The sequence below is a fragment of the Bufo gargarizans genome, chromosome 5, assembly GCF_014858855.1.
Source record: "Bufo gargarizans isolate SCDJY-AF-19 chromosome 5, ASM1485885v1, whole genome shotgun sequence".
NCBI lineage: Eukaryota > Metazoa > Chordata > Amphibia > Anura > Bufonidae > Bufo > Bufo gargarizans.
This window is the reverse complement of record NC_058084.1, coordinates 49,989,334-50,005,975: the sequence shown is the minus strand read 5'-3', so window position 1 is coordinate 50,005,975 and position 16,642 is coordinate 49,989,334. Positions and strand designations below refer to the sequence as shown.

Here is a 16,642-nt window from a genome sequence, read left to right as displayed (position 1 = left end):
CTTCTCATTCATTTTCTACAGCATTTTTTATCATCGAAAATTGATTAAATCTACACCAGCAAGGGAGCTGGTGTAGATTTAAGTTTGCCGCACGGCCTGTTGGAGGAAGTGCCAACGTTATGTAGAGGGTTGCACCTCCACATAACTTTGGTGTTTCCTCTAGCAGTATAGAGACACTTAAAGGGAACCTGTCATCAACTTTATGCTAACCTCACTGAGGGCAGTATAAAGTAGTGACAGTAATGCTGATGTCAGCGGTGTGTCACTCATGAGCTAAAAGTAAGTGGTTGCCGAGAACCAGCATCATAATCATTGCAGCCCAGGTCTTGAAAAGAGTCACATCTACCTGAGAAGAGTCCTGGTTATTCATAATCTACTGCACTCTCACTCATCTGCTGATGGTTGGCAGCTCTCTCCTAGAGAGAAAGAGAGAAAACTAGATAGAAGACTGTCAGCCATCAGCAGGTGGGCAGGAGAGCAGGAATCCATGTATAACCAGGACTCTTCTGAGGTAGATTTGACTCTTTTCCAGGCCTGGGCTGCAATGATTATGATGCTGGTTCTCAGCAATCACTTACTTTTAGCTCATGAGTGACACACCGCTGACATCAGCATTTCTGTCACTACTTTATACTGCCCGCAGTACTGTCAGCATAAAGTTGATGACAGGTTCCCTTTAAGACCAGAGTGTAAATCGCCCCCTACAGTATGTGCAGGGAATGGAGGAACACTGGTGCTACAACCTTCTGATTTCTGTTTAGAAAGGCTCTAAATAATTTCTGCTGATGGTTCACTGGCTTCGATTAAAATATATCCACTAACTTTCACCTCCCTCGTTGTCATAAATGAGATATTCCCTGTATATTTGGAGAAGTAAATCCATACATCGTGAGGACTTGATGCCGTGTGAAATTTCTAATGGCGTCTTTGTCTCCTTCTAATGGACTCTTTGAACCTGTGCCGAAACTAAACATGAACTCCCCCATCATCTGTGCCAATCTTGAGATGATTAACAACCAAAATAAATCTGTAATAGCAGACGTATTCTGAGGCAGGTCAGGCTGCCATGTTTTTGTAGCCTAGTGACTGCTTGGTGTGGTGGACGGAGTAGGGAGCTACCGCATTTAGTGCTTAGTCCTCACTATAATTCTGGATATAATCTAGGAAGCTTTAGGAAGGAGCTGGGTGGCACCTAAAGTATGACCGAGGAACAATTTCAACTTTTATGAGACCGTCTGCATCTTCTCAGTTCTAGCTTTCCATATGTTGGTCTTATTTATAAGCAGAGCTGCTCCTCCTAACAAGCACCATGGGTACATGTGTTGGTACAGAGTCAAATCTAGCGTGCCCAAACACACTTCTCCATAATCCCTCTGCCCTCTCACACGTTCTCAGATTATCTCAAATAAGCGGCCATCAATCTGTGATAAAACAAAGCTTCTACAGTGGATTTATGTCTTATGGAAACCAGCGGTGTCTTGAAATCTTAGAAACTTGGAAAACCTGTCATTTATACAAGTCACGGCTTATTTCTGGATTAGAGAAGTATGAAGCAGGTGTGAAAATGGAATGGCCTAAGTGGCACTGGGCAGGAAGCCATTTGTACTAAGGGATTCTTTGGAAATGCATAAATGCAGAGCAAGGCTCAAGATACAGTAGCATACCTTCAATGAAGGCAGACCATGCAACTGCTATAAGGCAAACACTGAATTTTCATGTAGTCGCCACTAGGGGAAGCTAAATGCAAAGATATTGTGTCAGCTTCCAGTAAAGGGCAACTGTACACATTATTAGGCATTAAGCTCCCCCTAGTGGTGGCTGCGGGCAGACAGATTTGTCATAGAAGGGAAGGAGGAGATTTATCAATATATTTTCAGCCAGTTTTCTGGTCTGGTGGTCAAAATGAGCACCATATTTATAAGGCACCTGTTCCATTTTTTCTGACGTAGATGTCAAATTTTTTTATTTAAAATTTCTTCTGCTTAATTAAAAAAACATAACTTTGTCAATAATATTAGGTATTGTGCTTTGTATTCTGCATTGCCTGGGAGTGATTGTCTCACATGTACTGGAATACTGGGTGCAGAAGGGGGGTCCATACTAAGTTTTTCTATGGGGCCTTATGAGATCTGTGTACGCCCCTGGGGCTCTAATTTGCTAATAGTCTCTGTCACAGTCCTGTCTAGGAGACCACGGCTGCAGGAGAGATTTCTGCTTACTCAGACGGACAAGCGGTATGTGCGCAGGCAGGGATTGTATGGACGTATCCTGCTTCCTTGGATTAGGACGTTAGTAATCCTTTCTGCAGCTGCACTCCCGGCCATCATCTCTCAGGGAAGGAAGTGCAATATTGAGTAGATTAGGAAATAATAGACTAATATGTCTTGTGCTTTGTTGAAGTAAATTAAGAAGAATCTTCAGGCAAAAGTGAATGTGCTGTACGCTGTACATGCCATAACTGTTACAGCTCAGCTGTGTGTGCCCCGGACATCTCCAGGCTTCAGCGTCTGGCTGTAGGCTAGCTTACAAATCTGCAAGGTACAATATACTATCTGCAAGTCATCAGTGAACGCTATTGGAGAGTACGCCGTGTAAGTGATCAGGGGTTCCGTGCAAAGTCCACACCCCATGAAGGTGTTTTCAGGATATTGATAACCTATCCTTTGGATAAGCCATCAGTATCATCAGTGACTGATCATCTAAAGCTGAGTTCACATCATTGTTCAGCCTTTCCGTTCTCCTGCTCTGTTATAGGAGCAGGAGAACGCAAAGGACGGATTGGGCACATAACTGAGCCAAACAGAGCCTACGGACCTCATAGACTATAATGGGGTCCGTTAGGTTTACGCTCAGAAGATGATTTTGAAGTAGAGACAAAAGTCCTGCATGCACAACTTTTGTCTCCGCTCCAAAATCATCTTCTGAGCGTAAACCTAATGGACTCCATTATTGTCTATGAGGTCCGTAGGCTCTGTTCGGCTCAGTTATGTGCAGAATCCATCCTTTCCGTTCTCTTGCTCTTATAACGCAACAGGAGAACGGAAAGGCTGAACGCTGATGTGAACTCAGCCTGACTCCCAGTAGCCTGGTATTGTTTGCCAGGCACAGCACCATACAATTTGTAGTGGCTGTACCTGATATTGCAGCTCAATCCGATTTAGGGTACTTTCACACTAGCGTTTTTCTTTTCCGGCGCTGAGTTCCGTCAAAAGGGCTCAATGCCGGAAACGAACTGATCAGTTTCATCCCTATGCATTCTGAATGGAGAGCAATCCGTTCAGGATGCATCAGGATGTCTTCAGTTCAGTCATTTTAACTGATCAGGCAAAAGATAAAACAGCAGCATGCTACGGTTTTATCTTCGGCCCAAAAAACTGAAGACTTGCCTGAATGCCGGATCCGGCATTTTTTTCTCATAGGAATGTATTAGTGCCGGATCCGTCCTTCTGGTCTGCGCATGCGCAGACCTCTAAAAATGAGAAAGAAATAAATACCTGATCCGTTTTGCCTGATGGCACCGGAAAAACGGATCCGGTATTGTAATGCATTTTTCTGTCTGATCAGGCATTTTTCAGACTGATCAGGATCCTGATCAGTCTTACAAATGCCATCAGTTGGCATACGTTTTGCCGGATCACTCTGCCGCAAGTGTGAAAGTAGCCTTACAGGCAGCTGCCAGTACCGGTCACATCCATTACGAAATGTATGACTCTGTGCCTGGTAAAATATTAAAGTGGTAGTCCAGTTGTTACAAGTTACCTCCTATCCATATGATAGGAGATAGCTATTAGATCGGTCTTACCTCTACAAAGTGGACCCCCCTCCCCGGAGCCCCCCCCCCCCCCCCCAAATTATAAGAAGCGACAGGTCGGGCATGCCAACTTCTGCTCGATTTTTTTCTAGGTCAGTTCCAGAAATAGTGGAGCGCTGTACTTGGCTTTCTCCGGGAACTCCGTAGAAATGAATGGAGTGGCAGTCAGGTCTCGTGATCAGTGAGGACCCAACATGATCTAAAAGTTATAGTTATGCGTTGTAACAACCGGAATACCTCCTTTAACGAGCAGGGCACAGTCTCCTCAGTTGGCTGACTGGTGGGGCTGCATGGAGTATACTGTTTATATAGCCCTTGTAATAATTAGGAGAACTGGAATAGAACTTCAGAGGTTCAAAGCAAAGTCAAAGTTGGATTTATTAAGTAGGTTTTTCTGAACTTTTACCTTTGGTATCTAGTTACATAAGTATTCCCATCAGTAAGATCTGATTTTATAGTATCTGTCAGTGTGACTACTGGGGTGATCCAGGTGACAGCCATGATTTCACTATTATTTACAGCTTTGCTGGTTCTAAACTAATTCCAAGCTTATGATATAAGTCACTCCTCATACAGAACATGTCAGTAGGAAGTATCGGCAGACATGTGGCTGAGGTGTTCTGAACAGGGATCAGTCATGTAGTGTAGTAAATGCCATTACCTTTTTGGGTTCGGATACGTTGTTAATATATATGGTGTATACGCCGCTCTTGTTGAACCCTGCGTGATACAGATCTGCACAGTCTCTGAATGGTTTTTCCTCTTCTCTCTTTGAATTCTTTATGGAAACTGTGAAAACAAAAGATAAAATGTAAATCAAGTAGAAGTAATGGTGCATTTAAATCCACCAATATTCGTCCAGATTATCGGGAATGACTATTCCTGCGAACGGTGCACCGTCTAAATGTGCCATTGATCACCCAATGAATGAGCGAAACAGGTGATGCTATCGCTCATGCAGGCACCACCGATGTGTAGAAGTGGAATCACATCATTCATCCTGTAGTTCTGACAACTGACAAATTAAGTGGCTTCCTCAAACGGCCTGAGCAAACGGCACCTGTCACGCATGAGCTGCCACTGTCTAACGAGGAAGTTACACCAGGGAGTAGACCTGTCCATCTTCTGCATGAACAAATCGTTGACCGCCTTCCTCTGCTTGTACAGGCAGTCTAACATATGGAGCGTTGAGTTCCAGTGGGTGGAAATGTCACATATCAGGCGATGTTGTGGGAAGAGCATTTTGCCTTTGCAACTCAAGGAGGATGCGTTTTGCACGGTAAGAGTGGCTGAAGTCCATGCACAGTTTCTTGGACATTTTTAACAGCTCTTGCAGTTCAGTGGAAAACTTGAGGAACCGAGTGACATCAAGATTGAAAACATGCCCCATGTAGGGCACAGGGGTCAGTCCTCCCTGATGCAGCACAGACAAAATATTCTTCCCTTTATCAGTAACCATGGTTCCTATCTCCAGTTTGCGAGGAGACAGCCATGTTCGATTTCTTTATTGATGACACGGAGCAGTTCCTCTCTGGTGTCGCTCCGCTCAACCAGGCTGACGAGGTGCAGAACCTCGTGACAACGATAAGCTTTGCATAGGTGATATAAAGGAGGACCACTGTGAACTTTGCCTAGAGGGGAGGGTGAAGACAAGGTGGAGGATGAGAAGGCAGAGGAGGACATTGGCACAGAAATCGTATGATTACAATGCGGAGGCGGCTTTGCCATCACATGGCCAAGTTGTTGGTGTGCCTGGCCTGGAACGACATTTACCCAGTGGGCTGTGAATGACATATATTGTCCTTGACCATAGTTACAATTCCATATGTCAGCGCTGGCGTGAACTCTAGCAGACACCGAGAGGCCCAAGGACTGGCCCACCTTCTGCTCAATATACGTGTGCAGCACTAATACAGCCTTTTTAGAAACGTAATGTCTGCTTCGGACTCTCCACCTTGGGTGGGCACAAGCCATCAGTTCTCTGAAATGTGCAAAGTCAACTACATGGACAGGTTGGGACTGTAGTACTAGCCACTTGGCCAGGTGCACATTGAGCTTATGTGCCACTGGATGAGTGCACGCATACTGTTGTCTTTTTGCAATCCCCACAGTGATTGATTTCTATCGAAACAAGTGACGAGGAGAAGGAGGAGGAGCACCAGGCACAATAGACGACATTGAAGTTGATGGGAAGGAATGACAGCTTCCTTCTGCTGATGTTGACAAGCCCTGAATGCTGGAGAGGGGGTGTAGGCCAGTGGAAGATGCACCCGACTGCCATAGTCGGTTTTTGCATGCGTAAACGAGTCCACAGTGGACCTCTCCTACGAGTCTGGGCTAGCCTGTAACTGCTGACTGTCTTCACAAAGTTCATCCTCGCTGAAAAGCTGAGCAGAGGAACCCACCGATACCTGGCTGTGTGTATCTGTTGTCACTTGAGATGACTGTGAAGAGTGAGTCAACCATTCCAGTACAGCTGGATTGTTGGTCAAAACACGACCGCTGGATGACAGTGGCAGCTCTGGCATGTTACTGCGGCTGCTACCACCCCCCTCTTCTTCTGCTGCTGCTTGTGTCAGCTTTGAAGGGCCTAGGCTCCTGTCTGTTGGCAACAACTGTATCGCTAACAGAACGGATTAACTATGAATGCCAGTGCACTTTACAGTGATGCACATGGGGATAAGTATTACACCTGCCTTTAATGCTGAGGTACAGTATCCGTATCCCTAACAGAACGGATTTACTATGAATGTCGATGCACTGCACAGTGATGCACATGGTGATACACTCTACCTGCTGTCTCCTTGTACTTTCTCTGCACTCTCCCTGAATTCTCCCTGCACTCTCCCTGCATTCTCCCTGCACTCTCCCTGCACTCTCCCTGCACTCTCCCTCTCCAATATTGTAACTGAAAACTGTTTGCAGCAACACTGTCCCTAGCACATGAGTGCTTGCCACGTCTCTTCCTATGCTGAGGTCACAGGACAATGGCGGATACCGTGCAGGATGAGGGTTTTATACGGCTGTGACATCACAGGAGATGGCTACCTGCGAATTGGCTGGCTGCACAGCATTATGAGTGATGCTGGGTTCCCTCTACACTAACTTTCACTTTCTAACACGTGTAACCGCAATTTTTGTTAAACTGATCAGTTACCATGAAGCGAGAGGAAATTCGGATTAGTTTAGAATCAAAGTTTCCCTAAACTTTGGACCGAATTAGGGTCTGAATGCTTCTCTTCGCTCAACACTAGCTTCTAATAAAGAAAAAAAATGCTTTAAATTCTGCAGATTAAACCATTGATGAGCTGAGGTAACGAACCACAACACAGAAAAATCCTTCCCTTCCAGTTTCCTCCTGTCACTATTACAATGAAGATGACTTTGTTAAAGTTCACCCACCCGGCTCCATCATATTGACATGGCTTTAAGTGCTCAGCAAACTTTGCAGGTGCCTGAGTGGTTGTACATGAACCGGATCTGTCCTTCTGTCCACAGTGAACTATGGAATGGAAATCTGAGACGGGGATAACGCTTCATTGGAGCTAATAGACCACACTGACCATTCATTCCAGCAGACCTCAGAGAGACTGAGAATGCACAAGGCACTGACCAGAAACCAGAACATGAAATGACCCAGGTTCTGCTTCATTTCAACTCAAGTGAACTTTCCAGAAAGCCTTTTGTAGTCAGAAGGAGGATGATGTAAACTGAAGAAAAGTGCGGATTTATATAAAAAAAAACAAACTCCCAATAGACCCTCAACTCAATAGAAATGTGGTCATTCTCCGGTTAGATAATATAGCTGTCGAAAAAAATGAAGACCTCAGTTTCTGCTTATTCCTCAAATGTACACAGACAAGTCTCTTGATATCACCGACTTTCTCAATTTCTTTCTTCCAACATCTTACTCTACATATGGTTCTTGTGAGGGATCTAAATGTCTTCTGAAAGTGGATCTGTCAGCATGCTATGCTGCCCTGCATAAAAGGGTTTGGAAGTCTCCAGTGAAATTTTCAAAATGGGATTACCAGCTGTGTTCTGTGAAAGGAAACCCTAAAACTCCTCATTGCTTACCTCAGTTCTTCATTTCAAGGCCCCATGCTGCCTTTGGATAGGCTGTGTTAACAATGGATTTGGTGGCCTTGCATCCATAGGAGTGAAGGTGGCCACAGTCAGGTGATCTACCTACATGACCGATTTCCTACCTGGATCTACTTCTGCACAGGTAGTGACTGCATTCAATGCGTGAGTACCTACCAAGAGAAAACTCTGTATCTGCACCTTCTCAGAAGTGGATGCAGCTGGGTGACAGCCAGCAAGGCATTCATGTTAGGGTAAATCATGGAACCACCACCATCTTGAGTTCTATGTAAGTGGAAGTATCAATTTGAATCTCTTTAGATACATATATCAAAGCAATTACGTTATATGAATTGTTGTATAAGTGTCAAAAAACAGAAAATAAAGCAATTATACCAGTTTTTTTTTTAAAGAGGACCTAAGCTTTTGGTGAAACCATCAAGATGCAACACAGATTCTCAAGGGGCTCTGCAGCTTTGGGTTTCATCAACTCTGCTTGGCTTGGAGTACAGATCCATGGAAAGCATATGGGACCTGTACTCTGCACACTGGTAGACTGGAGCAGATGAAACCCAAATGTGCAGAGCGCTCTGAGTATCTGTGCTGCCCCTTCATAGTTTCACCAAAGGTTTAGGTGACGGTCCCCTTTAAAAGTGTCTTTATAACATTCACATCACTCTATTTTACATATTTTTAACCTTTTTTTTTGTCTCATTAGGTTAATTTTTTCTTCTAACCTTTTTGTTTGTTTTAGCTCCTAAAGAACCTGCCCATTATAGCCACGAGAACCACGGGAATTTTATGAATTGTGGCTCCATTGCTTTGTCAGATATATATATATATATATATATATATATATATAATAGAAAAAATGGCGGCACCGATGAACAAACAATATAGTGGGTGCTATGTCCAAGGGTATAGCTCCTTACCCAATAAAATAGTCAAAGAAACGGACAGCACATCCAGTGGAAAATACGCAGTGGTTTATTCACCCATGTGGTACAGTGAGGCAACGTTTCGGCTCATACACAGAGCCTTTCTCAAGCAAAGATTTTGCTTGCGAAAGGCTCTGTGTATGAGCAGAAACGTTGCCTCACTGTACCACATGGGTGAATAAACCACTGCGTATTTTCCACTGGATGTGCTGTCTGTTTCTTATATAAATATACATACATATATGTAACACCCCAGAGGTGCTTTACCACCTGTTATACCTCCCCACTATCTTCTATGGTTTATTCAATGTCATCATGTTTATTTATTGCCAGGTCCTGCATATTGTGTATTCTCGTTTCCCTGTAATGTTATGCTAACATGTAATGTGCCTGGTTCACCAGCAGATGGCGGCAATAATGGCAGAGCTACCTAGTCTAGAGTGGAACCTTTTTGGTCCATTCTAGCCCTCTCTAGAGAGGGAGGAGTTTTAGTTAGTGAAGGTAAGTCTAGCTTACTCCTGCTTGGGGAAGGCAGTAGGACCTCGTCCCTCTTGGACGAGTCCTGCAGGAGTCAGTTTAGATTACCCCCTATATGGGGAAGGCAGCAGGTCCTCGTCCCTGCTGGACGAGGCCTGCAGAAGTGAGTCTGAAGGGGAAAGCTGTGTTCTAGCCAGCAGAGCACCGTCAGTTCTGCTGGAACAAGAAAAAAACAGCAAAGAGCCTCAGAAGCCAGGAAGAAAGATTCCCTGGATAAAGATAAAGATAACAGGAAAGGTAAAGATAAAGACAGAGTCAGACTACTGAAAGCTAAGTTCAAGAGAAAGGAAAAGTTTCTATTTAATTCTGATAGCACAGCAGAGCTAAAGAGGACTAGATGTAGGAGACCCGAAAGTGTTTGCCTGCCAGAAATTAATGACAAAGCCTGCTGGTGACCAAGACGAAGTTGGAAGATTGTTTCCTTATGAAAGTTTTTTCAAGTAAAGCTGTTATCAACTATATACAAAGTCTGAACTCAATTTATTTCATTACCCTCTTCATCAACCATTCATCAGATCCCTTGCTCTGCTTTGCCCGGCCACATCTGGGGTTCCATGTAGGAGCACCGTGACACATGTAACACCATTAAGGGACATTATAGGCCGCGGTACACTACTCTGGCATTCCTTGGAAATTCATCACCAGGAAGGGTACAAAACAGACAACTCCACCTAGGCTACACCAGAAATAATAGAGAATTCATCATGAGAAGCAGAAGTCCTGACACAGACCATGTGAAATGTTGTCCCTCTTCCCATTCCAACATTAATATTTATATGCACAGAGTATACATTAGATGAAAGGTCACTGTTATTAGAAAATCAGTAATTATGAAACAAGAATGTTACATGGCACTTTCCCACTAGAGAAAATGCTGACTCAAGTATAAGAAAGAAAAACAAGTGTGATTCTAACCCCTCCAGTGTCCGGACCAAAATACCACAGGTTCTGCTTCTGATGGTTTCAGGCTATTCACTCACTTTAAAGGCTAAGTGCCACAATACAATCCATCTTTTCTTTGTTCCAATGCATCAGGTATAATAAAAGTGTATACAGTACATCTCATATGCAGACCAATTATTTTCACCAACGCTTGCTGTATAGTCTGGTCCTGCAGTCATATTCCCTTCCATTAGTCTTCCTTCCTACTTCCTTCTAACCTACTGAATATGTATCCATAGGAAGTAGGGGAAGTAGGGAGTATGACTGCAGGCTCAGACTACACAGGGTTTTATTTGTAGTCTATTACTATGGAAACAAACTGATATTCATAGAAGCTGTAGACCTAAATTAGTAAGATACAGTTTTTTTTAATGAATTATACAACATGTGAAGTATATTGGAATAACAAGCTGAATCTATTACACTTCACCGGGGCTTGTTATGACCACCAGAATAATCCCATTGGGATCAATGTGGGTATTCTCAACAATGTTCCCAAAATATAATATCACAGAGACAAATATAATTGTAAACATGCATTCGATTCCTTGCATTATCACATAAAACAATTTAGGATTATATCAGCAAAAAAAAAAAAAAATCTCCATTTGTCATATTACAACATGTTGACTTCGTAGAGGGTAATCTCCTGCTTGTGATCCCACTCTATGAGCCAGAAAGGAAAGTTGTTGATAAGCGGCAGCTCCCGCTGGCGCATCTTCGAGATTTCCATGAATCATGCGATTGCCACAGCACCTCTCAGGTTGAAGGGGTTGTCTGTGATGAGTCAAACACTTTAAGTCAGGGGTGGGGAACCTCCGGCCCACGGGACACATACGGCCTGCGGGATCAACTCATGTGGCCCCCAGCCCCCTGCCAGAACACATAATGAAAATGCTAATGACCGCTTCCATAATTAGCATGCGGGAGGCACAGGAAGATGAGAACAGCACTGCACTGGCTGTACTCACCTTCCCTGGTCTTCTTCTGGCCCCACTCTGTGTCCTGACGCTGTGCGCTGTCAGGTCACAGTACAGCACGGCGGGAAGAAGACAAGGGAGGATAAGTGAATCTGCCAAGTGGCAACGCCGACTAGAGAGGTACGTTTTTTTTTTTTTAAATGTCTGATCTGAGGTCTGATTGGATGCTTTGGGGTCTTATAGGGACTGATATGAGGTTAATGGTGGGTGGGGAGGGTCTGATAGGGGTCTGATCTGAGGTTGGGGAGGGTGTGATGGGGGTCTGATCTAAGGCTGGGGAGGATCTGATGGGGTCTGATCTAAGGCTGGGGAGGGTCTGATAAGAGTCTGATCTGAGGCTGGGGTCTAATCTGAGGCTGGGGGGGGTCTGATCTGACGCTGGGGGTCTGATCTTAGGCTAGGGTTCTGATCTGAGGCTTTGGGGTCTGTTCTGAGGCTGCAGAGTCTCATGGGGAACTGATCTGTGGGTGGGGGGTCTGATCTGAGGCTAGGGAAGGTCTGATCGGGGTCTTATCTGAGGCTAGGGAGGGTCTGATCTATAGCTGGGGGGGGGTCTGATAGGGGTCTTATCTGAGGCTGGGGAATCTGCTGGGGTTCTGATCTGAGGCTGGGGGTCTGATGAGGTTCTGATCTGAGGCTGGGGGTCTGATTTGAGGCTGGGGGGTCTGATCTGAGGCTGGGGGGTCTGATAGGGGTCTGCTCTGAGGCTGGAGGGTCTGATGGGGGTCTGCTCTGTGGCTGGGGGGTCTGATATGAGGCTGATGGAGATGAGGTGCATATCTGAGGCTGAGAAATGGACAAATGCAGGGACAGTTGCGAAAGAAGAGGCAGGGACAGTGGCAGGGGGAGTGAATGCTGGTTAAACCCCTCTCTGGACCCACCTGGGTTTAGCTTGGCTGCCATTAATGTCAAATAAAGAACTAAATACAGAACATTCTGAACTTAAAAATTAGACTGCTATGTTTGGTCAAAATGGCGCCTGTACTATATGTAATATATATAGTGCAGGCAGGCACCATTTTGTACTGCAAAAATACAGCGCTCGAGACTTTTTTTTTTATTGAACCTCAATTTCTGTAACTTACCCCTAAGTAAATTATATGTTTGACCAAATATAGCAGTCAAATATTGAGAATTTTCTATAGGCCCGCGAACGATGTTACAAATATCCAAATGGCCCTCGGCAGCAAAAAGGTTCCCCACCCCTGCTTCAAAGGGTTTCTATAACCAGATTTTCACCTATTTAGCTGTCTGACACTAGCGATCTGCTAGTGTCTGCCGTACCTAACCATGTTCATGTATTACCTTTGTCTGGAGCGGTTAATCTTAAAAAACATAGTTTTATTCCTATGCAAATGAGCCTCTAGATGCTATGGGGCACGTCTTTTCAGCACCTAGAGGCTCCGTCTACTCACTATTTCGGCCGCCCAGCGCGTCCCTCCAGCCCGCCCCTCTCCTCTAGATTGACAGCCTACTTCTCTCGGCGCAGGCGCAGTGACTGTCGGACCGCTCCCTGCGCCGGGCTTCGTAGAAATGAATCAATTTTCTCTGAAATGGTGGTAAAAAAAAAAAAAACGTACGCCGCGGCGGCCATCTTGATTGAAGATCCCAGGTGAAATCTCGTGTGCGGTGACATATCACCACTCTGGCCAGCATGATGTCATCATGCGCTTTTTGTGAGGGATCTTCAATCAAGATGATCCCGCCAGCCTCTTCGCACTCAAATGGATAAGGTGAGTATTATATTTTTTTTTTCCAATTAACCCCTGAAAGCCCTAATTTTTTTATCTCAGATGCCTCGATCAGTGATGAACGCGGCATCTGAGGAGTTCAATGACGGGCGGTGGCGCAATCGCCGTTCCCCGTTATTGCACCTGCTACTCACAAAGAAAAGCACTTCATGATGAAGTAATTTGTCTCAAAGCAGATTTCTTTGTGAAATTCGATGAAGCAGCCGAATCAAAGTTTTCTAAACGTCGCTCCTCTCTAGTAAATACCTTCATTAATTCCTAAGTCACTTTGGGCAAAGTCAGTGAAATGTACAAAAGTAGCTTCCATTTAGGAGACATTCACATGGCCGTATGTATTTTGCGGTCTGCAAAACTAGAGATCTGCAAAATATGGATAACGTCCATGGGAAATCCATCTTGCATACGTTTATTTTTTACGGAACCATTGACTTCAATGGGTTCATGGTCCACATTTGCAGCCAAGAAGAGGACTTGTTCTATCTTTTGAGGAATGGACATACAGATGAGGGATGCACACGGAGGCATGAGTTTGCTTTCTGCGTCTGGATGACGTTTCACAGGATAGAACATGTCCTATGCTTGCTCTCAAAATGCAGTTCATGGACTTACGGAAGTCAATAGAGAAAAGGTCTGAATATAATACGGAGGTATAGGGGGTTGGTTTGAGGTCTGATTTTAATGTAGCGCTCTGTCTGGGGTCTAATATAAGGAGTGTGAACATATCGAGGGGGTCTGGTCTGGAGTCTGATATCAAAGACGTATTCCCATCTTGAAATTTTTGACATATTCTGCTAAAATATATCCGATAGGTGCAGGTCCGACCTCTGGCACCCGCAAATACTATATATCAAAAATGGGGCTTTGAACATATTTGAGGTGTCTGGTCTGAAATTAATATAGTGTGTCTGGCATGTGAGGGTCTGATATTAATAAAGGGCTCTGGGGTACAGTCTGATATGATGAGTATATTTAGCCATGCCGTTTTAGAAGGTCTCTCCTTGATTTGTCATTACTCACTGCTCAAGTATATCCCTGTGAAAGGCTCTTCCCAATCTCTACTAATCAGATCGGGGTTCCATGGAGCAAACGAAGGAAAAGATCTTTTCAATGATATACATGGCATGCAACTGGTTATTTATGAATCATCCCATAAGAAATAGACCCTGGTGGTGACCGGCTTCAAATGGGGTTGCCTTCTCCTAGACTGTAATGTATCTTCAGAATAAGACCCTAAGGCCTCATGCACACGACCGTTGTGTGCATCCGTGGCCATTGTGCCGTTTTCCGTTTTTTTCCACGGACCCATTGACTTTCAATGGGTCCGTGAAAAAATCTGAAAATGCACCGTTTGGCAGCCGCATCCGTGATCCGTGTTTCCTGGCCGTGAAAAAAATAGGACCTGTCCTATTTTTTTCACGGCCAACGGTTCACGGACCCATTCAAGTCAATGGGTCCATGAAAAATCACGGATGCACACAAGATTGGCATCCGTGTCCGTGATCCGTGTCCGTGATCCGTGTCCGTTTTTTCCTATCATTTCAATGGCAAACTTGACTTAGATATTTTTTTCATTTTTCATGTCCGTGGATCCTCCAAAAAACAAGGAAGACCCACGGACGAAAAAACGGTCACGGATCACAGACCTACGGACCCCGTTTTTGCGGACCTTAAAAAAAAACGGTCGTGTGCATGAGGCCTAAGGCTGGATTCACATGGGCGTTGCGGGTGATGTGCGTGAAAAGATGTGGGTGCGTTGCGGGAAAATGCACAATTTTTCCCAGCGTGTTCAAAGCGTTTTAATGCGCTTTGCACACGTGTGAAAAAAATCAGCAAGTTTGGTACCCAGACCCGAACCCGAACTTCTTCACGGGTTCAAGGTTGTATAGATTGTATTATTTCCCCTTATAACATGGTTATAAGGGAAAATAAATGCATTCTTAATACATAATGAATGCATAGTACAATAGGGCTGGAGGGGTTAAAAAAAAAAAAAAAAATTGTTTAACTCACCTTAATCCACTTCAGCCTGGCTTCTCTTCCATGGTGATGGATCATGTGACGGACCATGTGATGAGCGCAGTGACGTCACCACAGGTCCTTTTCCTCCTGGGCATCAAAGAAGAAGACAGAAGAGAAGCGCGAACAAGTGGATGAGGTGAGTTAAATTATTATTATAATTTTTTAACCCCTCCAGCCCTATTGTACTATGCATTCTGTATTGAGAATGATATTATTTTCCCTTATAACCATGTTATAAGGGAAAATAATAATGATCGGTTCCCCATCCCGATCGTCTCCTAGCAACAATGCGTGAAAATTGCACCGCATCCGCACTTGCTTGCGGATGCTTGCGATTTTCACGCAGCCCAATTCACTTCTATAGTGACAAACGCACAATATAGAGCATGCTTCGATTTTCACACAACGCACAAGTGATGCGTGAAAATCACCGCTCATGTGCACAGCCCCATAGAAATGAATGGGTCTGGATTCAGTGCAGGTGCAATGCGTTCACCTCACGCATTGCACTTGCGCAGAAATCTCGCCCGTGTGAAAGAGGCCTAAGGGTTCGGCCACATGGGTCACGTTTCCTGATGCAGTTTTGGAAGCCAAAATCAGGAGTGAATTAAAAAAAGAGCAGACGTTGTATCCAGGGACAGATTGGCAGTAGACCATACAGGGAAATTTCCCAGTGGGCCGATGCCCAGTGGGCCACCCCAGCCCTCCTCACTGCCACCGGCTGGGTAGACAATGTGCTCTCAGAGGTAATTAATGCTATGAGAATTAGGTACTCATGTAACCTGGCCAGTGGCCGCACATGCCCTTCTGAATTCAACTGCTGTGGCCAACATCTGACTTCATAAACTTCCTGCTCCATATCTTAATCAAAGACAACTGGAGGAGAAGGACACAAAATGGCAGGTACATTATTTATGACCACAACGAAGGGACAGCTTTTGGGGCAATATATTGTGATGCACTGTGGTATATGGTTCTGCTGGGATGGTATTTTGCGCTATAGTATAGCTAACTTTCCCTACTTAGGTTGTCTCACCTTCTGTCAATTTTGACCCGTCTGAAAATGGGGCCACTTTAAAAAAAAAAATTCTAGGGCCACTTTAAGTTCCCAGTCCGCCCCTAAGTGTATCTGTCCTGTATACTTTCTCTCATTTTATGATCCACTCCTGAATTTGGGTTCAAAACTGCATCAGGAAACCTGACCGTGTTCCCTAATCTGACACTATTACCACACTGCTCTTACTATAGCAAGTGGACAGATGGAACGTATTGTAGATGCGCTCAATGCTTGTGAAGATCTCATGATCGTAAGGTTGAAGCCCTCTCTTCAATCAGTCATGCATGGCATTGTCTATTCTAGCAGGCAAATCCATGTGAAAAGAAATGCCGAATTTTCACCAGATTAATACATTCCTTGGGGATGGCCCTTCCGGCCTGGGACCATAGTGAAGTGAGAGTATCTCTGAGATGCTCTTCCTGATGTGGTGGAGCTCAGAGGTTGTATATCTGTAAGGATAAGTTCTCCTTCAGACGCTCAGCATCTGGTTTTTATTGCAGCATTTCTTAGACATGGGTCGTATC

At 44.5% G+C, this 16,642-nt stretch overlaps 1 protein-coding gene across 2 annotated transcripts in view; it reads right to left on the bottom strand.

The window, feature by feature from the left end:
- ANGPT1 (angiopoietin 1) overlaps nucleotides 1-16,642 on the bottom strand; it is a 326,519-nt gene that overhangs the window by 73,198 nt on the left and 236,679 nt on the right. For both annotated transcript variants that reach the window (XM_044294293.1, XM_044294294.1), the window contains one exon: nucleotides 4,473-4,600. In XM_044294293.1, the coding sequence (XP_044150228.1) occupies nucleotides 4,473-4,600 (128 nt within the window). The remainder of the gene's footprint in view (nucleotides 1-4,472; nucleotides 4,601-16,642) is intronic.